This window comes from Anolis sagrei, chromosome 2, assembly GCF_037176765.1.
Source record: "Anolis sagrei isolate rAnoSag1 chromosome 2, rAnoSag1.mat, whole genome shotgun sequence".
NCBI classification, from domain to species: Eukaryota; Metazoa; Chordata; class Lepidosauria; order Squamata; family Dactyloidae; genus Anolis; species Anolis sagrei.
The window spans coordinates 168,180,571-168,207,774 of NC_090022.1; the positions used below are offsets into that span (position 1 = coordinate 168,180,571).

The 27,204-nt window shown below is 40.2% G+C and overlaps 1 protein-coding gene across 1 annotated transcript in view; it reads left to right on the forward strand.

The window, feature by feature from the left end:
- Positions 1–1,389: 1,389 nt before the first annotated feature.
- The window catches only part of LOC132767968 (ovostatin-like), a 60,741-nt gene continuing 34,926 nt past the window's right edge, over positions 1,390–27,204 (forward strand). Inside the window, exons 1-15 of the mRNA XM_060763457.2 lie at positions 1,390–1,675; positions 7,709–7,892; positions 9,720–9,876; positions 10,938–10,990; positions 11,100–11,120; positions 13,360–13,528; positions 14,808–14,892; positions 15,611–15,728; positions 17,560–17,689; positions 17,846–17,955; positions 20,605–20,763; positions 21,003–21,233; positions 22,181–22,235; positions 23,754–23,902; positions 25,551–25,700. Of these exons, the coding sequence (XP_060619440.2) occupies positions 1,611–1,675; positions 7,709–7,892; positions 9,720–9,876; positions 10,938–10,990; positions 11,100–11,120; positions 13,360–13,528; positions 14,808–14,892; positions 15,611–15,728; positions 17,560–17,689; positions 17,846–17,955; positions 20,605–20,763; positions 21,003–21,233; positions 22,181–22,235; positions 23,754–23,902; positions 25,551–25,700 (1,836 nt within the window). The 5' untranslated portion in view covers positions 1,390–1,610. The remainder of the gene's footprint in view (positions 1,676–7,708; positions 7,893–9,719; positions 9,877–10,937; positions 10,991–11,099; positions 11,121–13,359; positions 13,529–14,807; positions 14,893–15,610; positions 15,729–17,559; positions 17,690–17,845; positions 17,956–20,604; positions 20,764–21,002; positions 21,234–22,180; positions 22,236–23,753; positions 23,903–25,550; positions 25,701–27,204) is intronic.

The following is a 27,204-nucleotide window of genomic DNA, read 5'->3' on the forward strand; positions in this document are numbered from 1 at the left end:
GCTTTCTTGGAATTTTAATCTTAAGAATTTTTTGTGCCTCTTCCTGAACACCTTGCCAATACTTTTTCACGGCTGGACAGGACCACCACATATGGAAATAGGTGCCTGGCAGTTCTTTACATTTCCAGCATGAGTTCTTTAAATTTTTATAGATCTGGCTGAGTTTGTATGGTGTTAGGTACCATCTGTGAAATGTTTTTAGCCAGTTCTCTTTTATCACAGTGGAGTAGGAATACTTGAGTTTTTTTTTCCAGACTAGTTGCCATTCTTGCAGATTTATCGGGCGACCTATATTTTTGGCCCATTGGACCATGCAGTTTTTGATTTCCTCTGTCCTTCCATTTAATAACTTATTGATCACCCTCCATCCGAGAATGCTCTAGGCGATTTACAGCTAAATTATGAAAGATAAAATACATACATACAAAAATTAAAAATTAACAGAGATCGAATGTTCTAGTAAAAAAGCCAGGTCCTTTGCTGTTTGGTTCCATCCTTCCTTCTCCCTTTCTTTCTTTCTTTCTTTCTTTCTTTCTTTCTTTCCTTTCCTCCCTCTTTCTCTCTTTTGTGCCTTCTCTCCCTTCCTTCCTTCCTTCCTTCCTTCCTTCCTTCCTTCCTTCCTTCCTTCCTTCCTTCCCTCCCTCCCTCTCTCTTTCCTTTCTTCTTGCACTTTATTTCCTTCTCTCCTTCCTTCAAGTTATACATGTATATTTATGGTAGATTTAGATTTCTCAAGGGTCAAACCTGAGCATAAAAGAAATCCAGTGATTTTCCAAGGTGGGTATATGAGACAACTTAGTTTTCTGGAGCAAAATATTCTCATTTTTATTTTTCCCCTCCACTTCTTTCTGGATGTTTGTGTGCCTTTATTTACAGATTACATACCTGCAAGCAAGGACTTGCTGTTTTTGTTTTTTAAAATTCCTTTGCTGGTCCTGGGAATTCGAATGCTGTTTTTTATCTTTAGACTGCAAGCCTGCAGGCAGGACCTGTATTATTTTCAATTCTATTGCCAGGCATTGTGATTTTAAATCCATATAATAAAAAAAGTTATAACTATGAGCAAATGAGGGCAGGACCATCATATTACTTGCACAAATCCTGGCTCAGGGGCATTATAAGAATTTGCTTACATCTCTAAACTCATGGCATCAGAGTAACGTGATTCAAATGTAATAAGGACTTTGGAATGGCTTTCTTTGATCCTCTAAGAAATTATTGTCTTCATTGTCTTCCAGCGAAACAAGGACACCATGTTTTGTGTACTTTGGCTCTTCTTACATGTCTCAACATCAGGAGAACAAAGTTGGGCGTTTGAGTCACTGGAACGCTCAGCTGTTGAGAAAGCTTTTGGCAAAGAGTGCAGATTTAAGTTGTGACGTACTTGAGAGAGAAAGCAATACAGGAATCTCCAGAAACCAATGCAAAGACATAAGAACCTAGAGAGTAAGGGAAAAGAATGATAGTATGCAAAGTTCCTTCCTGACTCCAGCCTCTGGGTTTTTTTGTAAGGAAAAGAATAGGGAGAAGAGGAGGGGCAAGTTGTCCAAAGCAGCTTAAAAGAGAAGCCACTGCTTGTTCTCTTTCACGAGTCCCACACCACTGCAAAGATGGGCTCCTGGATTTTTCTTCTGGCCCTAGTCTTTCATTTAAGTACTGCAACACCTTCGCAGCCGTAAGTAACCACATTTATGTATGACTGTTTTCTTGTTTGGGATTCAATAGCTTAGGAGTAACAATAGCTTGTGGTTCACTGAATGCACTTCTGGGCAGGTGTCTGTGTTAAAAGGTGGAGTGGCTCAAGGTATGGAATATGAACCCCAGAAGCCCAAATCATCCAAGTCATCCATCATCCCCATGAATTCAAAGGGCGGATATATTTATTTATTGATGTTTCGTCTTTCTGCTTTATCTCTAAAGTGCCTAATTATCGAATTATAGAATCATAGCATTGGAAGAGTCCTAATGGCCCATCCAGTCCAACCCCCTGCCAAGAAGCAGGAATATTGCGTTCAAAGCACCCCTGACAGATGGCCATCCAGCCTCTGTTTAAAAGCTTCCAAAGAAAGAGCCTCCACCACACTCCGGAGCAGAGAGTTCCACTGCTGAACGGCTCTCACAGTCAGGAAGTTCTTCATAATGATGCTCATATGCTTAAAAGGCAAAACAATTGTGTTACAGAAATCCTGCCTTTGTTATTATATTTGCTATAAATGAAGGTCTTATCTCGGTTTGAGGTGCTGAATCAGTTGCTGAATGATAAATCAACATTTTTGGAAAACTCAGAATCTATTCCATGTGTGCATGGTGTGTCAGAGAGTCCAAGAAACATCTGCCCTGAGGAAGATGCACTCTAAAAACACAACACAAAGGAAACAATAAATACAAAGGAAACTACCATATGGTAGTTTTTTTAAAAAAAAAAACCTGTACAAGTAAGCAGACCTATCCTGTCTCTTAACCCTAGCCACATTATTACCATTTTAGAAATATATTAATCCATTAACTTTACTGAAGATGCCCTGGATGAAAGAGGACAACAGTGCAGAATTTCATGTTACTGGAAAAGATTGCCTTATGAGTATTGGAAGCTTCTGTTATGACAATTAGAAGAACTTATTGTATATACTCATGTATAACTTTAGGGCAGGTTTTGGGACTAAATTTGTGGATTTTGATATAACCGTGAATAAGTCAAGGGGAAAGTGCCATCACTTCCTCAGCATGGGGCACCAGGATTGCTCTGCCAATTTGCCATGGAGGGTTGCGAATTGCCCCGTGGGACCTCATCCATCGATGAGGTCTTTAGTCAACACTCATATAAATTCCATTTATGACCACATCACATGGACTATCAGAAGTGAGTGGGACCATCTCTAACAAAGGGAATCGTAACTTTTGATCCACAATCATCCGATTTCAAGTTCTGTCTTTCCATCACATGTTTTCGTCTTCAATTTTTCCCCAGTTTCCCCATGGTTGCCCACTGTTCGAACCATTATACAAAGAATCCGTAGGGAAAACACGAATATCTACGGCAGGCATGGTCAAACTTTTTTGGCTTCAGGCCACATTGTGGGCCTGACCGCAAGGGAGAGATGACAGCCGGGCATGTGCTGGATGGGTCTGAGAGGGAGAGGGTCTGTGAGAGGGTAGGGCTGGGAGGGGGTAGGGCAGGTTGTCCTCCTGGCACAATGATGGGGCTGCTCGAGACATACAGCAGCTACCCCAAGACTCCTCCCTGATCCTCCTCTCCCGATCTTCAGACTGTCCTTTTGGCATTATGCCAGGAGAAGGGTGCCAAGAAGCAGCCAAGAGTGCACTTAACTGCTGTGTGCCTTCTTCTTTGCATAAGGATGGGGCCATTCGCACTGTCATAATGGAGCGAGGAGGGTGATACATGCGCTGGCTGAGAGTGGTACAGAGGGCTCTCAGCTGCTATGTGCCTTCCTCCCCCGTACTTTCTGCATAAGGATGCAGCAGGCCATTGTGTCGTAATGTTTAGAGGACAGGGAAAATGAAGAGGGCCTGAAGTAAGCGCCCAGGGAGCCGCATCCCTCCCCCCTGCCAAAGCCTTAGTTTGCCCATGCCTGATCTAGCGTCAAGACTACTATGGACACCATCCCATTTGGATTTCTCATGCTTTCCTTTCTTTTATTAGACCAGTGTAATTTGAAACCCTTTGCAACCATCAAGGCTGTATTTTGTTCTCCATATCTGTTATCATTCTCATTGCTTGTCTCTGAACCAATTCCAACTTGTCTGTGTTGTTATTAAAATGAGGAGCCCCAGTGCTGAATGCAGTACTTCAGATGAAGCCTGGTGAGACAGTATACAGGCAGCCTGTTACTTCTCTCAACTTGGAAACAATGGTTCTGTTGTATTGTCGAAGGCTTTCATGACCAGAATTACTGAGTTGCTGTAAGTTTTTTGAGCTGCATGGCCATGTTCCAGAAAATGGCCATACAGCCTGAAAAACTTACAGCAACCCAGTGGTTCTATTGATGCAGATGTTCTTTCCTTCCCTTTTTCTTCAGCTGCCGAGTTAACTTTCCCCAATGGTAGAAAAATCCTGGGATCTTTTACCCTAACCCTGAGCTGCTATCTTTTAGAAAGAGCAGGTCTTCCCCTATCCAAGCTCAAGGTTAGTTTGGGGATGAAGTAATGGAGCCTCTCCCAATGGCAGAGAAATCCTGAGATATTATCTGCCCCAGCGCTGAGCTGCTATCTTTTAGAAAGAGCAGGTCTTCCCCTATCTGAGCTCAGCACCAGTTTCCAAGGCAAGAGGGTAATTGTACTTATGATGGCCAAAACTAACAAAATGAAGTTCAACAGTGATAAATGCAAAATACTCCACTTAGGCAGAAAAAACGAAATGCAAAGATACAGAATGGGGGACAATGCCTGGCTCGAGAGCAGTACATGTGAAAAAGATCTTGGCGACCTCATGGACAACAAGTTAAACATGAGCCAACAATATGATTTGGTGGCAGAAAAAGCCAATGGGATTTTGGCCTGCATCAATAGGAGCATAGTGTCTACATCTAGGGAAGTCATGCTACCCCTCTATTCTGCTTTGGTTAGACCACACCTGGAATATTTTGTCCAATTCTGGGCACCACAATTCAAGAGAGATATTGACAAGCTGGAATGTGTCCAGAGGAGGGCGACTAAAATGATCAAGGGTCTGGAGAACAAGCCCTATGAGGAGCGGCTTAAGGAGCTGGGCATGTTTAGCCTGAAGAAGAGAAGGCTGAGAGGAGATATGATAGCCGTGTATAAATATGTGAGAGGAAGCCACAGGGAGGAGGAAGCAAGCTTGTTTTCTGCCACCCTGGAGACTAGGACGAGGTACAATGGCTTCAAACTACAAGAGAGGAGATTCCATCTGAACATGAGGAAGAACTGACTGTGAGAGCCGTTCAGCAGTGGAACTCTCTGCCCCGGAGTGTGGTGGAGGCTCCTTCTTTGGAAGCTTTCAAACAGAGGCTGGATGGCCATCTGTTAGGGGTGATTTGAATGCAATATTCCTGCTTCTTGGCAGGGGGTTGGACTGGATGGCCCATGAGATCTCTTCCAATTGTTTGATTCTATGATTCTATGGCCTGTCCGAGCTGCCTAACTTGGCCACCAGCACATCTGAGGCTTTTTCTAAACTGAAGAAGGCAGGAGAGCTTCTCCAAAATGGAGATCTCATCTCCAGGAAAAAGGGCAGTCTCTGGACCAAAGAGATACCTTTTAAAGCCAATAGCTGGCTTCCAGCCTCTGTTAATGTTTGACTATTGGGGTGCTGCTAAGACTGTAGCAACCCTGGGGGAATGTAGCAACTAAGGGGCAATGCAAACCAAGCTCCTGGAAAACGGAACAAGAAATTAACTCAAATAATGCAGATTCATACTGAATTGCATGGAAGTCTAGTGAGGGTAAGCAATTCTCCTGTTTCATAGGAAAATGAAACAGGTGAACTTTTTTATCCATTTAATTGCCTTGATGTGATGAAGTCCTAAGAAACATCAAGACTGGTTTGATGACAATGATAATGGGATCCAGCATATATTATCATCACCCTTTTCAAAAAGGGAGAAAGTAGGCCTTGAATTGTTGCCTATTTTTAAGCCGCTCTGAGTCCCCTTCGGGGTGAGATGGGCGAGATATAAATCTAGTAAATAAATAAATAAAATTGGACTGCGGAAACAATAGAGGTATCTCCCTTTTAACCTCCACTGTGAAAATCCTCTCCAGAATCCTGGTAAACTGCCTTCTACCTATTTCAGAAGACATCCTCCCAGATCCTCAAAAAGGCTTCTGCCCCTTTCCAGGAACACTGGATATGATTTAATTTTCAGAAGAGGTCTGAGTGGGGGGCTTTTTGACAAGAGAAGAGAAAGTTAAAGTTCCCCTCATTACACATTGTAGATTGACCAATACTTCTTTCTTCTTTTCTTCCCTTCCACCCTCCCTGCTTTCCCACAATAATTCTTGGCCCGGTAGGATCCTTGGCCCTGAGGCCACATTCCATGTGCTCACTACAAGGTTTCTTACTTGATATAATCTTGAGACAACAAACTTCCCCCTCTTTCTATTAACGGGAGTATGAATTGCAACTGGAAAAGCCGGATTCCAGCTTTAGTCAGACTCACTTTTGTTTATTTTTATCTCTTTTCCTTCTGCCTAAATCTTCTTTCAGGCATCTCTAATTAAAATTAACTGGCTCAATGTCAAGATGCTTGTGGAAAAACAAGGCACTCCAAGGGCCTTTTTCCAAAATCCAGGGCTAATAGCAAACCACACTGTCTCTGTGTAAGGGAAATGGCTTCAGGTTTTTGCCTCAGATAAAATAAGGAATACTGTATGTGTATACACTAGGCCTTCTTAAACTTTTTCCACTCATGACCCCCTTTTCACATATAGTATATAAAATAGCTATACAAACCAAAAGTTTACTGATAATCATAAAGAATTTTATTTTAAAACATTTCTTTGGTGTATATATATATAATTTTACAATTTATGCAAGATGAAAGCTAGTTTGCATTCTACCAATGTGCTTGTTAATTTTTATATAAAGAATTAAATCTTGGTTGGATATTTGATGCTGCAGGAACACATTCAGAATTAACATAGGGAGCTGAATTTTCCTGGAACATTTTTGGGCTCATTCTTGTTGGGAAGTTGGGGAACAAACAAGAGTGAAACTGCCCTTTTGTTCTATGAAACTTCATAGAATTTATGATCTTTTGATGGTTTCCTGATGGACTTGGTTCCAAGAAGCAAACAAGAAATCACATGAGCATTGACAGTTGTCAGGAAACTACTTTGCTAAAATAATCTAATTTCCAATGAGGAAATTAGATTATTTTAGCAAAGTAGTTTCCTGACAACTGTCTGAGGATGCTGAGGATGCACCTCTGAGGATGCTTGCCATAGATGCAGGCGAAACGTCAGGAGAAATGCCTCTAGAACATGGCCCTATAGCCCGAAAAAACCCACAAGAACCTAGTAATTTCCAATTATTTTCTTGTTTTCTTGCTGCTCCTGTCACAGATCACTCTGTGTATCACTCAGCTCAGACTACTGTTTATGATATGATTTAATGAAGAAATAAATAGTCTGAATTGGCCATTATGTTTCTGATTGAGTAGAGTGGGTAGTTATTCCAAAAGGTTCAGCAGAGATTGTATTCTTATATTATTACTGTGACAGCAATTATTCAGTCAAAACTGGCTCTTAAATTATTTTTGGGATGAAACCAGAAGTGGTGAACTATCTGACATATCCCCATTTATTGTTTTTCTTACATGTAAGCTTTATGACCTATTTGTCTAGAGCACTGGTTCTCAACCTGTGGGTCCCCAGGTGTTTTGGCCTACAACTCCCAGAAATCTCAGTCAGTCTACCAGCTGTTAGGATTTCTGGGAGTTGAAGGCTAAAACATCTGGGGACCCCAGGTTGAGAATCACTGACTAGAGGAAGAAATATAAATAAATGCAAGAGCTTTCTTCATTCACTAACGTTTACCCAAAGTGAGGAAGGTACAAAATAGATATAATGGCAACATGATATTATTGTGGCTCATAACATGCTGCATAGTCCCTTTAAGGAACATGTAGGATAGGTATACACTTTTAAAATGCAAATATTGACATTTCTGTAGAGTCTGTGCCAATTATGTGTTTCAGTGCTGATTTTGCCTCCTCTCTCATTGCAGCCAATATGTCCTGATCGCACCTGCAGTTGTGGAGAATAGCATTTCCAACGAGGCCTATTTACATCTCGAGAACATCAATGAGGCATTAACTGTGAATGTGACACTGGAGTACAACACAGAAAGCTATCTTCTATGGGAGGGCACTGTGACTGAACGCCACTTCTCCCAATGTTTCAATTTCACGGTGCATAATTTTTTGTCTTACTCTACTCCCTTTCCTATGTTACGCTGTTATGCAAGCAGGGAAGAATGATAATTTATAATTTACAATGATTTCCATTTGTGCTAAATCGGGTGGGCAAAATGTGACCCTCCAAATAAGGAAGCTAGGCATAGCAAAACAAGAAATGGAACATATAAACATTGCAATGTTTGGGCTGTATGAACGAAAGTGGACAGGAATAGGACATTCTGAGCCAGGTGATTCTACAGTGATTTACTCAGGACATGAAAAAATAGATTGGAGTTAAGACTGAGAAAAGATGTCTGATGAAGTGGATGATATCAATAAGATTTCATTGTTATAGCTATAATCTAAGTTAACGTTCTAACTAGAGACAGAAGAAAAAGAAACTGAAAGATGATCTGCTAGTGTGCAGGAAGAAATTGATTATACACCAAAACAAGAAACTGGAAGGCAAAACTAGGAAGCAGAACAGAATGAATAGTTGTATTAAGGATTACACAATAAAGCAGCAGAATGACAGAATTTTGCAGGGTCATATTCATTATACATCACAAACATATTCTTCAAGCCACCAAAGAAGTTACTTGATATTTGGACATTTCCTGATGGCACATATAAAAATCAAATAGTCCACATATATAATTTATATATAATGTATAATTTGAAAACTGACAGAAAATCGCCCTCTGTCATGACCTTCTTTCCTGCTTTTCTGTGGAATTTGGAAAGTAGACCATGCCTTAGCCTGCCCTGGCCTGTGCATACTTGAAATAAGGGAAAGGGTTTCCATGGAAATGGGAGCAATAAAGGGGAGGGGCCAGGATGAGGGATAGGAGGTATGAGGGTAAGAAACTGTCAGTTGGAATTTTATTTTGTACCACACTGTGTGAGAAATAAAGCCTTCCCACTCTGTTTGTGAGGTCATTTCTTCACCAGAAAGCTGCAGATCAGGACACCTCCCTCATCACAAAATGTATACACAAATCAGTGCTGGATTAGGGATCAGCGAAAAGGCATAGGTGAGGAGCTTCCACCAATTACTCCTTCCTTTCCCAAACTGGAGAAGGAAAGAGAGCTTTTTCTCCTTCCTCGTCTTCTTTTTCAGCCTGAACAGAGTTCATCAGCAACACGAGGAAGTGGAGAGTTGAATTGAAACATTTATCAGACACTGACATCCTCAAAAGGAAAGAGCAAAATGAAGCAAGCTAACCATAAACAACATAGATCAAAACAATTGCCTATTTTTCATAAAGAAATAGGACAACCCAAAAGAATATCAGTTGCATTTTAAATTCAACAAAGACTCAGTTAAGTTTGATTTGAACTTTCTGGCAGGAAAGGAGTGCTAGTGGCAGAGTTGGTCTATCCATCAAATTCCTCCCAGTTTTCTTTGCCAGAAAATAACAAACTAAATAAAACTAAGTACAAAAGGCTGTTTATCAAATTGTTTTTTCTACATATGATGAAACAATGTTTTTCTTAATTTGAAAGCAGTCCTCCTACACTGATTGAACTTTAGTAACAAAGAAATATTGACATTCACTGCCAGGCAGAATCTATCCTTGTCATTTATGCCTGTTTTTCCTTATGTCAATTTCACTCTGGAAACAATAACAGTCTTATCCAAGTTGCTAAAACATCAGGAGCGCTTCTATCGTATGACCCCATTCGAAAAAGAGATTTGCCTCATAATCATCTGACAACAATAAAACCCCATAATCCTGATAGAAAAGCTCCAATTTGTGTTGATTTTCGTTGTGGAAAGAGAATATGTGTTCTTTTCTTACTGCTTCCATTTTTAATGCATTTCTTGCCTATCAACAGGTTCCCTTGGCTACCTCTAGTGCACTAGCATTTCTGCATCTTTCTGCCAAAGGTCACTCATTAAACATCTATGAAAGAAAGGCAGTAGCTGTACGGAACACAAGCTCAACTGTACTTGTTCAGACCGATAAGCCCATCTACAAACCTGGCCAGAAAGGTAAGTGAAGAACGCCTTGTGTGCCCCTCAAAGCAGACAATACAGAAGGCTTTGGGTGAGAGATAGTTTACGTTAGTCACTTCTTATCTATGTGTGACCATAATGAAAGAAAAATAGAAACCTTCAATTTTCCTGGCTCGTAAGCATTTACTAGATTTTTAGTAACGAATTAATAGAAACTGTTAATAGTTATTGAGTAATAACCACTCAGTTTTTGAATAATTACAAACCCTGCATTGAGATTACTCAAGAGATAAATCTTTGTGTTCAGAGATAGTTGTCATATCAGTGGAGAAATCTATTACATGTTTTAGGGTGCTTTTGCACTGTAGAATTAATGCAGTTCAATATCACTATAACTTCAGTTCCATGCTCTGAAATCATGGAACCTGTAGTTTTACAAAGTCTTCTCTGCCAAGAAATGCTGTTTGCTTTACCAAACTACAAATCCTTGGATTCCATTGCATTGAACTCAATTTCATGATACTGATCCATGGGTGTCAAACTGAATTAATTCCACAGTGTGGATGCACCCCCACGTAGCTTATCCTGATCTAGTTATGAAGAATGCTCCCTGTGTGGATCTCCTTAGCTGAATCAGGAACAGATTGAATGAAAATCTACTCATCATTGAAAATAATACTACTGTTATGGATTTTATTGTCCCATTTCATTATCATATCTGATTTATGTGTTTCTGATCCAGCAAAGGAAATATTTGCTCTATCCTCCCCAGAGCCTAATCCTGTGAACTGCTGTAGTTAGTTTTTTTGAATGAGTTGGTAGTAACACACACACATATACACATTTTAAGATTAAAAATCACCACCTAATGAGTTCATGATTATATATATATAGAAGCTGGCAAGAACAGATACTTCCAACTGGTTTCAAATGCCAGTTCTAACTAATTATTAGTTAGTTCTAACTAATAACTAAAATATAATTTTTCTTTAGATATTGCTGCCAGCAAAATTTCTATAGAAATGTGATATTAAAGTTGCCATATTAAAATAATGTAAAATAAACTGTATGGTTTCCCCCTATCATTTCCTTTCCAGCACTATTCAGAGTTGTTACGCTAGATACAGATTTCAGGCCAGTGAACAGCAAGGTGAGTGAAACTGGGTGCAAGGCAACTGAGATTTTTGAGACATCATACTTTTTTTCTGGTTTGGTATTTCAAATCTAATGCCCATCTTTTTCTTTCTTTTGCTTTCCAGTATGCACTGATATATATCCAGGTAAGAGAAACAGCTGATTAAAGTAGATATTTGTCTGCATTCTTATTCATATTACTTTGTCTGGACTAAGGATAGTTCCTCATACTCCCTTTTTAAGAAGACTCCTAGCACTACCAAATACCAGTTGCTAATTAACGGCGCTCCATGCAGTCATGCCGGCCACATGACCTTGGAGGTGTCTACGGACAACGCTGGCTCTTCGGCTTAGAAATGGAGATGAGCACCACACCCCAGAGTCAGACATGACTGGACTTAATGTCAGGAGACTACCTTTACCTTTACCTTTTAATGAGAACACATGAGGGTTCTGATTAATGAAAGACAAGAGATAGGTGCATCCCTACCTGAATTTAGCATTGGAGTCAGATGCCATCTATTTCACAGTATGGAAGCAAATGTTTTGCTACTATTTACATCTACAATTGACTATGCTTGGTGCATGATCTTGTGAGCATATGCCTTGTGGGGCATATTTCCTCATCCTTACTTCACTAATATAAATGCTGATTTTCTGCACCATGATGGTATTTCTAAGGTGGGGCAGGAGCCAGCTGTAATCTCAAAATCTTATTTTGTTGTTGAGCCTGTCACACCTCATTCGTATAATATTTATTGAGATCAATAGATGCAAAATATGTTTCATAAGAGAGAAATGCATCTACATTTCCTTTAGGACCTCATCATAAAGGCCCATGGATGTGTGCTGGATAGGAGCAAATCCATGGCTTCCTGGCAGGGGGCATGGAGAACCTGTGTCACTGCCCACCTTACCATGCTCCTAATCCCATTGGGGGGGGGCATCACCTCCTGGCTTCCCCCATTGCTGGGAGAGGGAGCAGCATGCACTGCTTCTACTCCCTTTTTGGCACAGAGCCCAGCCTGAAGTGCCTGTGCACCATGAGAAGGGCTCCATGCTGAAAGTGGAAGGGAAGCAGTGTACAACAGTCAAATCAGTCCATGTGATGAGGAAGTAGATTGAGCACCTTCTTTCAACAGGTGGTGGGCCAGGACCCCTAAAATCTCTAGGGCAAAAAACATGCATGATGTACCTATACTTTCCCAAAGAACTACACAAAGCAAGCATTACTCGCCCGTAAGGGTGAGTCGCCCGTAAGGGCTGAGAATGGCGGTCAATAAGTGCATCTAATAAATAATAAATAAATAATAATTACTCTGTAAGCATCAGTAGTAGTAATATTCTATTCAACTTGCTTGACAACTTATAGTACACCCATTAATTTCATAGGGAATTTTATTTAGAAAAGGCATACTCAGAGGTGTTTGTCTGAAAATAGCTTATAGCAGGGGTCCTCAAACTTTTTAAATAGAGGGCAAGTTCACAGTCCCTCAGACTGTTGGGTGAGGGGGGCAGACTATAATTTGTATAAGACATACATTCCTCTTCACAGTGCACATATCTTATCTGTAATGCAAAAAAAAACACATGAAAGAGCAATACAATATTTAATATGGAGAACAATTTTAACCAACACAAATTTACCAGTATTTCAATGGGAAGTGTGGGCCTGCTTTTGGCTGATGAGGCAGTTAAATTAATTAGAATTGTTGTTGTTGTTGTTGTTGTTGTTGTTGTGTGCCTTCAGGTTGTTACATACTTAGGGAAAAACTTAAGGTCTCCTGAAGTCTGAAACTACTTGAAGGCACACAACAGTTTAGGACGGGTGCTGGGTAAATGACCTTGGACGAGCACATCTAGCCCACAGGTCTTAGTTTGGGGACCCCTGGCCTATAGCATAATTCCTTGGTTGTCCACAAACCAAGTGGTTACTAGTCCTGAACCAGTGTAGTTTTCAAGATTATGTAAAATCTTGTGCTTTCAGAGTATTATTTTAGCTTCTGTGCAAACATTAGCCAATATATGTACTATAGAAACTTTGGGAGCAGTTTTAAAAAGCAGGTCATAGAAATGGGCAGAAAATTAACCCCCCCCCCCCCCCCCCCGCTGTTCTCTCATGTGCCAAAGATGGGGTCCATGAACTCTGATGTTTTCTTAGGAAAAAGTGTATCATGCTGCTATCTTGTGAAATGCAAAATTGGAATAACATTTTGGGCTGTTTTCGCCAGATATAATATAAATTTTCAAGGCTCTTTGAACTCTTTGGGCACAGAGACAAGTGCCCATGGTAGCCAGGACTCTGTTGTATGTATGGTGCTTGTCCACTAGAATGTGCAATATACTCTTCTGTAAATAAAAAACTTACCTTCCTCTGCCCTGCAGGATCCTCAAGGAAACCGTGTTGCTCAGTGGCTAAACCAGTCCCCTTCCCATGGAATTCTCCAACTTGAGTACCAGACCATTCAGGACACAAGGCTAGGAACCTATCAGTTTGTAGTAGAGAGTAAACCAGGTTCTAGCACTCATCACTGGTTCAGCATGGAGGAATATAGTGAGTATAAATGTGACATTTGCCTGTGAAGCCGATATCCATGTCCATATTTTGACTTCAGTCTGCTCTTGCCACCATGCTGCAAAATCTGATTGTCTGAATGGCTAAAGTGACAAAATACATGAAATCTAGCAGATCTATGCACAGGAGGAATGGGACCAGAGAAGGCACAGGCTGAAATGAATCTGGCCTCCTGAAGAATTTCACGTTGAACAGTATCTCTAGTGAGATTTTATATATCCAGGGAAAGTGGGGAAGATACATCATGTGATGGGGAATCTTGGGAAAGCAGGTCGACCAGAGCCTTCATGAACCCTCACTGGCACTTTTTTATAGCCCTGCTCCCTGTTCTCCCCGGGAACTGTGGTTGCCAAAGATGTCCTGTCCTGTCCTGCATTTTCTAGCAAGATTGCTTTGGCAGCCTTGGTAACCATTGAGAACTAATCTAAAGTAATATCTGAAAAGGACAAAAAGAGATAGCAAGTGACTTAGCGAGACAAAAAATTCTGATCCATCGCTATCACAAATATATCTGAATGTTTATAATATATTCTAAACATAGAGCCCAAAACATTCATCTGATTTCATGTTGTTATTATTTAAGGTTATATTTTAGTGTTGAGCAGGATTAAGCATTATTCATCTTTTCCATTGAAAAACAGGTTTTTCAGCACTCAGGGAAACCTAGTTGGGATTAATAATACAACAGTAAAAATGTATAGTTTTTTCCCTGTGTTCTCAAAGTGTTTCAGGAAATTACTTTGTGCAGAAACGTACAAGGTATTTTTGTGGTGTGCTTCCAGCTAGACACTTGTAGGGGAGGGATTGTACGAGACTGGTATTTTCTGTGCAAAATAGGTCAATCTTGTACAACAAAAAGCTTGTGCAAAATATTTTTACACCAAAACAGCAATCTTGCACACACATAAAATAGAGATATTGGTTTATTATGCAAGGTTGCTGTTTTCTGTGTCAAAGACAACAAACTTGTACAAATAATACATACAAGGAAAAATGTTTTCAGTACAAAACTGTAAAAATAACTTGTGTGTTTCTCTGCAAAACGATTACCCAGAACAGCTCAGGTTGTGCAAATACTGGGTGAGAAATGCACAGAAATACTTGTTTTCTTTGCAACAGGGAGAAAAATTGAAAATTGAGAATGAAAGTTTAATATTAAATATTAAATCATTCTATGCCATTTTTTACTTTTTTGCTGCACACTCAATTTGTTATTTGACCAAGTTAGACAATTTTAAAATATGACTTTTCCCATCAGTACTACCAACATTTGAGGTGACTGTAAAAGCACCCCAGAGGGTCTCTGCTTTCGATGAAGAATTTGAATTGGAAACTTGTGCTCGGTAAGTCCCTGTGGCAACCTTGGGGATCGAGACAGGGTGATATTGACCCATCTAGCAATTATTTTAACTTGTACTTTGGATGGATCTAAGGAAGAAATACTGGGTTTTGGCTGCAGATGAGGCATTTTCAGCTCAGGGCCTCTCTATATTGAACTGAATGTCAATGTGCCCCCCCTCCCCCCACCCCAATACCATATGCTAGCTATCCTGGAAGGTTTGAGTTTGTAACAAAGAGCTAAGAGATATCCCCTGATTATACTCAACCTTATATCAAATGCTCACCAAAGAAACATTACCTATTTCTGGGTCTCTTTGGAAATAGTCTTGAATGAATTTTGAATTCTGAGATTAAGAAATAGTGTTAAGGCGGGCAAAGAAAGAAGGCTGGTAAAATGGCCAAAATGACCAAAGGAATGTGAACACAGCACAATGTAGAACTTCATAGAAATGCTTAGGTTTAATTCTCCTCCTCTCTGCAATGCTAGAAATTCAGAACTGAATGTGAGATTGATGCATATGTAGAATTCTTACTTAGAGGATCAATACCTCTGTCACAAGGGAGAGAAGGATTCACTCTGCGCATTGTCAAATCTTTGGGGAACAGAACATTCTGAGTCCTCCTTATTTCTAGGGTTCCCTGAGCTTGCTAAGATAAAACCTGAAACCTGAGCTTTTCTACCCGTCCCCTAATTTTATTGGTTTGTTGCTTTCCTCTTAGGTATACCTATGGCCAACCTGTCCAGGGAAAAGTCCAGCTTAGAGTGTGTAGACAACGCTATTTCCACCCAAGATGTGATCGAGATTCCAATGGGATTTGTGAGGCTGTTAGTGCAGAGGTATAACGGAAAGAACTGTGAAAGGGCTGAATGTTGTGAAGGGCTCTAAAGGGAAAGGGTGGTTTGGAACTGAGGGTGGGTAGGGAGGAAGATCAAATTATAACAGGGGAAGGAAGGGGTATGTTCGCTTTTAATTTAACTCAGATCCGCACTGTGCAACATTAAAAGAATGATAATGAATGGAAATAAAATAACAACAACTTAGAGGATGTGTTATGAGGGGCAGGGAGGAGTTCTGGTGGCAGGCGAGGACCTATAACGGTGATCCAAGGGAGGAGGAGAGGTGGGAGGTGGAGAAGGCAGAGTGTAGGCAAGAGGTTTCTTTCTGCCCCCAAGCCATATCACACTACAGCTAGTCTGGATAACCCAGGAGGTAAACCCCGTGGGCTGAAATTACTGCTGTTTAATGTCAGGTCATTCAACAGCAAAATATCTGCCATCCAGGAGGTGATCCTGGATAACCATGCTGACCCGGCATGTATCACGGAGACCTGGTTGGACCGGGAGGGGGGTTTAATCTCTCCCAGCTCTGTCCAGCAGGTTTCTGTGTGCAGCAGCAAGTGAGGCCCGGGGGCTGGGGAGGAGGAGTCGCAGTGGTCTATAGGGACACCATCCACTTGACCAAGTGTCATGTCCCACCAGTTCTCTACTACTGGCATGTGGTACTTGTGACATAAGTTCCAGTGAATCATTTGGACCACAGAGTTGTGCCTCGGTTTGTAGTCCATTGGTATGATTTTCTTGCAGCAGCTGAGGATATGATTAATGGTTTCATCAGCTTCCTTGCATAGTCTGCATTTTGGGTCATTAGCTGATTTTTCAATCCTGGCCTTAATGGCATTGGTTCCGATGGCTTGCTCCTGGGCTGCAAGAATCAGGTCTTCTGTCTCCTTCTTCAGGGTTCCATTCATGAGCCATAACCAGGTCTTCTCCATGTCAACTTTTCCTTCAATTTTGTTAAGGAACCGCCCATGCAATGCTTTGTTGTGCCAGCTGTCAGCTCTGGTTTGGAGTGCAGTTTTCTTGTACTGACTCTTTGTCTGCTGTGCTTTGAGAAGTTTCCAATAATTGACTTCAGTTAAAGCAAGTACTTGGCTTTTCTTGACATATTCTGCCAGGGTGTGTTTTTCTTCTTCGACTGCTTGTTTTACATGTAAAAGTCCTCCAGACCTTCTGGGCAGATAGAGCCGGTCAACATCACTGCGAGGATGTAGTGAATTTTCTTATTTTTCTGTCCAAATTGTCCAGTTCTGCCTGTGTCCAGTTTATGATACCAGCAGTATATCTTATGACAGCTATGGCCCAAGTGTTTATGGCCTTGATGGTATTGTCTCCATTGAGCTTGCTTTTGAGAATTTTTCTGACCCTTTGAATGTATTCTTTGCTGATCACAGTTTTCACATGTTCATGTTTGATGTTGTCCAGCTGTAGTATGCCCAGATATTTATAGGCCTCTGGCTGATGACACTTTATCACTTGGCCATTGGGCATATTTATGCCCTCACTTTCAATGATGTTTCCGTTCTTCTCTGCCACAGTCGAACATTTGTCCAAACCAAAATCCATGTTGATATCAGAGCTAAAGATTCAGACAGAGACTGGATTTCAGTTTATTATTATTATTATTATTATTATTATTATAAACACAACAAGATAAGTTCACAGCAGACAAGATCACTCTGCTGGCTGTTGTATTGGATCACATGTCAGATGATGATGATGATGATGATGATGATGATGATGATGATGATGATGATGATTAGCACAACAGAATGCCGTGTTATCCTCTAAGGAATTCAGCAAACTTACCCAGTTCTCCTTTGCTTTTCAGCTGGGCAAAGATGGATGTGTTCGCGAAATGATCAGCACTAAAGCTTTCCATCTTTATGCAAACCTGGGTGATACTCGATTTTTCTTTGTGTCACTTCACGCAGAAGTAGTTGTCACAGAGAAAGGAACAGGTAACCATTACGTATGCAGAGTATTTATAAAATACTTCTGTCAGAGTTATTATTCTGCAAACAGGCTTCTTGGGGTGTTTTGTATTCATTATAATGGTTAGTGCGTGTGTCTGTCTGTCTATCTATCTGCTATTTATGCTTCTATGTTTTTCACAGGTGACCAGATTTCCAAATCTACTCACATCTCTGTCTACCAAGCAAAAAAAACGGTATCCTTTGAGAACGTAGATCAACATTATAAAAGAGGACTTCCTTTTACTGGACAGGTAGGAAATGGGAGTATCTAACTTTTGGGAACAAAATATTACTTTTACAGAAAATGTCTTATACTGGAGATATTCATAACACTAATTCACTGAGACACCAGAAGTGACATTGGAAATCTTCTTCATGTCACAAAGAAATAAGTATCCTATATGCTATACTTACGAAGTTTTGCCGTGTTCTTATATTGAAGTAATAGTAATGGGAATCCAGACAGAGTGGTACAGTTCATTGCTCCTGACACTCCTTTGCCTGGGATGGCTCTCGCTCTATTTGATGGGTAGCCGTATCTTCACAAGTGGCTACTGCAATAAGTTGGTGTAACAATGTGAGCTGGCCCTGGCCTCAAAAGGCTTGTCTAACTCATATTCCAGTGCCTTTTTCACACACACACACACACACACACACACCAGCAATCTCCCCTGCCTTCACAGTTATGCTTAGTTAGGCTCTGCTCAATAGCTTTATGTAAAAACACTTGAGGAATTCTGTCTCTGTGTCTCGGATTCTTACGTATTTCCCAAGCAACAGCATTGATTAGAACTTAGTTGCTCACTGGCTTTTGTAGTTTCGGATCTTTTTTTAAAAAAAATCTATACAGTGCATTTATTATTTTTTTCCAGCAATATAAGTATAATTCTAAAACTTGTAAAGCCAGTAATTTCCCAATAAATCCTGTATACCACCAAAACAGCCATTATTTATTTATTTACATTATTTATACCCCACCTTTCTCTATCCAAGGAGGACTGAAGGCAGCTTACATGTGGTACTTACACAGTGCCTTAAGACATACAAACGTTAACTTAAAATAAATTGGATTAAAATTAATACATATTAAACATAATTCAAATACATTCCTATGTTAAAAACCCGCCATCCAGGAATCAAAGTCTAACTTCCCCTACCTAAAAGCAAACATACAATAAAAAATTAAAAAGTTAAAATTGACTTCCTACCTCCCACCTTAAAGATGTCTGATAAAGGTATTTTCATAAATCAGTGGTTCTCAACCTTCCTTAATACAGTTCCTCATGATGTGATGACCCCCCAACCATAAAATTTTGCTACTGTTCTTAATCATAATGTAAATATCTGATATGCAGAATGCATTTTCATTCACTGGACCAAATTGGGCACAAATACCCAATACACCCAAATTTGAATATTGGTGGGGTTGGGGGCAGGGTTGATTTTGTCATTTGGGAGTCGTAGTTCCTGGGATTTATAGTTCAGCTACAATCAAAGAGCATTCTGAACTCCACCGATGATGGAATTGAACCAAACTTGGCACACAGAACTCCCATGACCAACAGAAAATACTGGAAGGGTTTAGTGGGCATTGACCTTGAATTTTGGAATTGTAGTTCACCTACATCCAGAAAGCACTGTGGACTCAAATAATGATGGATTTGTACCACACTTGGCACGAATCCTCAATATGGCCAAATGTGAACACTGATGGAGTTTGGGGAAAATAGACCTTGACATTTGGGAGCTGTAGTTGCTGCAATCAAAGAGCATTCTGAACCCCATCAATGATAGAATTTGGCCAAACTTCCCACAGAGGACTCTCTGTGTTTTCTGATGGTCTTGGCAACCCCTCTGACACCCCCTTGCGACCCCTCTCCTCAGTGGTTGAGAAATGTTCCACTGACTTCTTATCAAACATCTTATTTTTTTCTGCTGTGCTATTTTGAATCTTTGCTTAATCTTCCAGCATTTTTACATTTTCTTTTTTCTTTATAAATTATCCAAATGGTTCCCGTTCTCCTGAAAAATTTCCAGTTAACTTCTCCTTTATCAAACAAGATAAATTTTCAATTCCTACCAGTTCTAGAGCTTTCATAATCCAATTTCTTTTGGGGGTAGTTATTTATGTTTCCATTTTTCTACATAATGCAATCTTGCTGCTATAATCTTATAACATAGGAACTTGAAATTCATGTTTTTTGTTTGTTCATTTGGAAGTTCCAATTAAAATCTAGATGTATCCTGATTTTAAATAAAAATATTATACAATTATTACATTATCTGCAAAGGTTCCCAATTATATAAATTCTTTTTTTCTGAAAATTTTGATTACTTCTTTTTGTCTTTATTTTATAGTAGTTGTTCAATAGTGAAACTGGTATACAGTTACTTTTTTGTTCACTCTTGAGCCTACTTAGAGATAAGTATTATAGCTTCTGTAGCCAATGTTTCTGGGGCTTTCTCTCTTTTCAAGATTGAGTTGAGTACCTTTCATAACTGCAAACTCAATTCATCTTAACATTTCTTGTAATGTGCCAACAACACTTCTGGCCCAGGAGTTTCATTTTTATAATTGCCTTCAAAAAATTATTTTTGCTTCATTTTAGATGGGTTACTGTTGTTCTACTATGTGTGATGTGTTTTGTGTCTGTAAATATTTTTGATTTTTTTTTCCAGAAAGGAGGGCCAGCTCTCTATAAAACTAATTTCTGGAATATTTGTAATATCTTAATTTCTTCTGTGATCAATTTCTCCTAGTCTCTGAATCTTTTGGTGGAGTAACATAGACTGGGAACACACTGATCTATCCAAAAGTGCCCTTCACAAAGTCTTACTGATCAAATGAATGTATTTCCTGAATATTTTAGACCTGTTTTTGTTTTTCTTCCTGCCCTCAGCTGAAACTAAGAGATGAGGATGGCATGCCACTTCCCAATAGAGTTATCTTTCTAGAGTTGGAAGGTGTGGTTATAGCTAACTACACCACAGATGAGAATGGTGGTGCTTTGTTTTCTATGGACACCTCTAACCTCTTTGAGCATCGCTATAAGTTGAGGGTAAGTTATAAATAACTGAAAAGTATGAGTGGTTGGGATAAGGGAGATATGATCAAGGGAGAATCTTTCCTTTGCTGGTAGTATCTCTGGATCAGACACATGTGCCTGCTACTTCATTACTATTCCTCCTCCTTGGTTGAAATCACAACAAACTTTTTTGCAAAAGAGAACTTGTCTGGCTGCCCCTGTCACTGACCTCTGGCATGTTTTTCCTCTCCATTCCATTTTGTTGTTAACAGGCATATTATGAACCAGACCAGTGCACTGACTATGGCTGGCTGGAAACAGACTATCCAGAAGCCACTCACTACATCCACCGCTTCTTCTCCCGGAGTGACAGTTTTGTGAAAATAGAGCCCATGTTGAAGGAACTGCCATGTGACCAGAAAACGGCAATCACTGTGCATTATATCCTGAGCAAAGATCAATACAAGAATGTGCAGACTATCACAGTTTCCTTCCATTATATTGTAAGTGTAGGAAGGCAAAATTGCTTTGCCATAACATCTTTGCTAACATTTCAATTCTGGATAATTAAGAAATGTCCTATAGCTTTAAAAATCTAGTTACTAGGAGTAGAGGAATTTGCAACAACAGACTAAAGACCTTATTGCATGTAGCTGCTATTCTACTATCATTGAGCTATCACTGATAGCAAGTACATTCCAGGTTGAGTACTTTCGATATCTTATCTCTTCTCAATCACACAAGAGGGTAGATTTGCAATGCTTTGTCTCAATCAGGTTGATAGAGGTCAATTTTTAATTAGAAAGATTGGATATAAATATTTTAAATAGAGTGGTTAAAGGAGAGGATGATTGCATTTGCTGTGGAGTGTATAAATGTACATAGTGCTATACTGGATATAAGATAATTAGCTGTAGGTACATTGAGCCGACCTGAAATGCATTTGCCCTGCTGAGTAGTGAGAATGTGGTTAGATGTTTGAGGATGTGGAGCATGGGTAGATTAGAGTGGAGCATGGGTGGTGCTTAGTGGAATCCTAAGACATGAAATCTCAGAGAGGGCATTTACACTCTAGAATCAATGCAGCTTGATGCCACTTTAACTGTTAAAGCTAAATGCTATGGAATCTTTAGCAAGATCATTATCCTTCTCTGCCAACAAGTGCTGGTGTTTCAAAAAACTACAACTCCTATGGCTTCACAGTATTGAGACAGGGCAGTTAAAGTGGTGTCCAACTGCATTTATTCTACAATATAGAGGCATCCCAAGTGGATTAGAGAGGAATTCAGACTGAGAATCAGCTCCCGAACAGGTCAAAGATTCATAATGGCTTTCCAATCATAAAACATTCTCTAAAATATGGAGATTTGGGACTCAGATGCAGATTTTGAGATAGCAAAACAAATATATTTGTAGTGACTGCATTTTTGTTTCTCTTTTTAACATGCAGCTGATGACCAAAGGGAAAATTGTTGATTGCGGTGTAAAGCCTGTGAGAATTATACGTAAGTGCTCCTATTTCTGTGGTAGAGTGGGAAAATGAAGCAATAAATTGTTCACTGCAAAAGTCTAAGAAAAAGCAACCACTAGTCCTTGAGAGTTATTTTTGCTTACTGAGATCAAGTTCTAGAGGAACTATTTCTCATGAAAACTAGTTCCAAGAATAATTTTAAGAATTTTAGATGCTGCATTTGAATCAAACTTTCAGGAGGAATTCAAGGGCTCCCCCTTCAGAAAAGCATCTGGACACTTTCAAAGACCAGACTGAGTTCTAGTAAAATTAACATTTATTCATGAGTATTATAGTCATATTTTCCTGTGTTGTGAATGGCAGAATTTCACAACCGTTTATAGTGAGGAATGTGGTAATGTAGAACAATTCTATTCTCAAAGGTCTTGTAATATCATTGGTTATCTCTGGGGTGGAGGAACTAAAACTGAGAACCAAAAATCCATGTGTGTACATGTGTGTGCCTTCAGGTTGCCTGATGACATATGGTGACCCCAATAATTTTCTTGGGTTTTCTTAGGCAAGAAATACTCAGAGGTGGTTTGGTCTGTTGCTTCCTCTAAAATATAGCTTGCTGCACCTAGTACTTGTTGTCAGTCTCCTAACCAAGGCTGACTTTGCCTATTTTTCAAGATCAGACAGAGTCTGGTGCCTCTAAGGCAGGCCTGTACAACAGGTGACCTATGGGCCAGATGCAGCTCACAAAGGGCTTCTCTGTGGCCCACGTAAGGGGTTGGACTTCACCTTCACTGATCGGCCCTTCCCCTGACTGCCTTCCTGGTTAAGGAGGCAATGAAAGGCTGACCCACAAAGAGGAAGCCCAGGCTGTTCCCCAAGATCACGCCATTGCCGGACTTGCAAATACTCAAGAAGACAGGGACAAGGAAAGAAGAGAGGGAGAAATGGAGATAGGGACGGAGGGAGGGTGGAAAAATATAGGGGAGGAAAGGAGGGAGAAAAAAGGGGGGTAAAGGGAGGGAGGGAGGGAGGGAGGGAGGGAGGAAAGGGAAGAAAAGGAGGGAAGGAATTCAGAATTCAGTAAGTATGTAGTGAGTTGAACTTTGAATTATGGCTCTGAACCCACTGGGTGACTTTAGGCAAGTCACACTCTCTCAGAGAGGAAGACAAAGGCAAATCCCCTTTTAATAAATCTTTGCAAGAAAACTCTGTGACAAGAAAACTCTCTTAGGGTCACTGTAACTCTGAAACAACTTGAAGGCACACAACAACAATAATCCTAATTAATCATCAATGATGGCTTACCTGGAAAGTAAGGTGCTAAAATGCTGTTTGCATTGCCAAGAGGCTTATTAGCCTATTCAATTTCAGCCCCTTATTATTCCCAGGTTATACAGGGCTGCTCTAGGTTATTTAGACTCCTCCATAGATCCAAATATACATATTATGCTAGGCCAACTTCAATTCACTTTTCTACTAGGTAATGGCCTTTATCGATAAATGGATTCTCTTGATCTATTCTTGACTCCTTTTAATTTCATGTTCTTTCACACAGCCGGGCAATATGGCACATTCACCATTATATTGAACATTGATCAGAAGCTGGCTCCAAGGTCCCGGATCCTTGTGTACTCCTTGCAACCCAATGGTGACTTGGCTGCTGACAGCAGTTCTTTGGAAATTGAAAAGTGTTTCAGAAATAAGGTAAAAACAAATTAATGGAGCTCTGGCATGGGCTGGTCCATGAGGTCACACAGAGTCGGAAATGACTGAACGAATGAACAACAAAAATTAATGTGTAACCCTGAATGAAACATTTTTCTCTTCATAACTTCATGCTTGAAATAACCCCTAACCATAAGTAGCACAAACAGAATACTAAGAATGATATCTGAAATGTGGGGTGAATGAATGGCAGTGCTCAAGAAGATATTGGTGATGAGTGTCCTTTGATCCCAACAGAAAAGCTTAGGAAATTATCAAATACTGCAGACATTTGTTGTTTTTAATCATCATATGTTGAAACACTTTGGTGAGTCAGCCTTTGACAGTAACTGGTGTTACATCCCGAATAGACTACTGCAATGCGCTCTATGTGGAGTTGCCCTTGAAGACTGTTCGGAAACTTCAACTAGTCCAGCGAGCGGCAGCCAGATTGCTCACTGGAGCGACATACAGGGAGCATACCACCCCCCTGCTGTGCCAGCTCCACTGGCTGCCGATTCAGTTCCGAGCACAATTCAAGGTGCTGGTTTTGACCTACAAAACCCTGTACGGTTCCGGTCCAGTGTATCTGTCCGAACGTATCTCCCTCTACGTCCCATCTCGGAGTCTGAGATCATCTGGGGAGGCCCTGCTATCGACCCCACCACTGTCACAAGTGAGGCTGGTGGGGATGAGGAGCAGGGCTTTCTCAGTGGTGGCCCCTCACCTGTGGAACTCCCCCCCCCCCGGGGGAAATCAGGGCATCATCATCCCTCCTCGCCTTTAGGAGAAGGGTGTAGACTTGGTTATGGGACCAGGCCTTTGGGCACTCCGGCAATTAAATCAGACAACCAGGCGAGTAAGACCAGCAGGATTGATGAAGTGGAACGTAAAACTAGATCTATGAGTAGCGAACGCTGACCATGTAAGAGGAGAAAGGTGGTTTGTATTTGGTTTTATTGATTTTATTGATTTTATGGTTATAATGTATATTTGGTGTTAACTGTGTATTGATGTAATTTTGTGTTTGATTGTTTTTATGATGCAGGCATCAAATTGTGCCTTGCTTTCGTAAGCCGGCCTGAGTCCCCTTCGGGGTGAGAAGGGCGGGGTAAAAGAACCCCAAATAAATACCTAGGCAGCTAATAAAAGGAAAAAAACACAATTATCTGGAAGAATGTTAAAGTAAGAAGTGAAACTAAAGTAGTATGCCTAGAGAAATGAATATGTGTAAAGTCCAAAGAGAAATCTGTAAATCTGAGTGTGGAACAAAAGTTAGGAAAGAAATAGCAGGAAAGAGGTGCATATGACCAGCAGGATCCAAACAAGTCCAAATTTCAGATCCATTAATTTGATATGTGTTGTTGTTGTTCATTCGTTCAGTCGTTTCCGACTCTTCATGACTTCATGGACCAGTCCACGCCAGAGCTCACCACAATTTGATATGTATGTATGTGCATACAAGTTGACTGGTAACCTTATGAATTTGATAGCATCTTCTTAGGCAAAGTATGACTGTAGAAGTTTTGCCATTTATTTCCTGTGAAAAGTAGTGTCTAGGACCTGGTGTTCTACAGAAAGACAAGGAGAAGTTAATCTTTCTGAGTTGGTCTGTGGAAAGAGATTTGAGGTCTCTATTCAATTCCAGGTCAGCCTGCAGTTCTCTGAGAGAGAGACACTTCCAGCTTCCAACGTCAGCCTTTCACTCAAAGCTTCCAGCAATTCCTTCTGTGCACTGAGAGCCGTGGATAAGAGTGTGTTGCTTCTGAGGCCTGGAGACGATCTGTCTCCTGAGCATGTAAGTATGAAATGTGCATACCCTTTGAACCGAGAGCCATGCAGAATAGTAGATCCTGCATTGGTGGCACTGGAGCAAATGTCTGTAAGGATGAGAACAGAAACAGAAAACCTTTCCGTGATATGTACCTAAAGCCACCCCCCTGAATCCAAGGGGGTGCACCTTTCCAAAGGTTTTAATGCACCCCTGAAAAGATGCATCCAGATTTGAGCCATCTAATGAACATGTGCTCTTATTTGGTCATGTATTGGCCGCCTGAGATTTCTAGCCCCTTTATTAAAAAATAAAATTGGGACGAGATTTTGTCATATATTATTAGTAGTAGAGGGGAAGAAAAAAATGTCAAAAATATTTTTTGGAAAACTGATTAATACTAAATAAGATTCTGTTGTTAGCTTGATAGTTTGATTAGAGTCATCAGTGGAACTCTATGACTGAGAATTGAAGGCAGTTAAAGTGGAATCATAGTGCTATAACTTTATCATGTGGAAAGACCCTTTTATTAGTGAACAGGCGAATATAAAAACTAGAAAGAATGTTGCTGTCTTGAACAATCTATATAAATAAAAATGTAGTGTTGGTTTGTGGTATTCACAGAACTCAAAAACCACTGGGGCAATTGGCACCAAATTTGGACACAATACACCTAATAACCCAATGTATGTCCTTCACTAAAAAAATGATTTTGTCATTTGGGAGTTGTAGTTCTTGGGATTTATAGTTCACCTAAAATCAAAGAGCATTCTGAACTCCACCAATGATGGAATAGAACCAAACATGGCACACAGAAGTCCCATGACCAACAGAAAACACCAGAAGGGTTTGGTGGGCAGTGACCTTGAGTTTGGGAGTTGTAGTTCACCTACATCCAGAGAGCACTGTGGACTCAAACAATGATGGATCGGGACCAAACTTGGCACAAATATTCCATTTGCCCAAGTATGAACACAGATGGAGTTTGGGGAAAATAGACCTTGACATTTGGGAGTTGTAGTTACTGGGATTTATAGTTCACCTACAATCAAAGAGCATTCTGAACCCCACAAACGACAGAATTGCGGCAAATTTCTCACACAGAACCCCCATGACCAACAAAAAATACTTAAGGCCATCCAGTCCAACTCTCTTCACGGCAAGAAAATCTAATCAAAGCCCTCCTGACAAAGAGCCATCCAGCCGATAGAGATAGATATGATTCACACACATACAGATATAATATATATTTGAAAGGGACCCCTAAAGAAGGACAAGGATATGTTCCATATTCTAGAGTAGGCAAACCAGACAATCTCAACACTGACAAAGTAACAACAAGAAATACTGTTTACCCACAAGCATAAAGAAATTACATAGATTAGAAATCATTACTTTATTTTCCAGATCAACAGTCTGCAACGCGTGGCAGGGGACGGCTAGTATCAGAATAAGAATAAACAGTGTTAATTCAGAATCCTCATATGCAACTGAAAATATTCATCTTATTGAATGAAGAGCAGAAGTATTT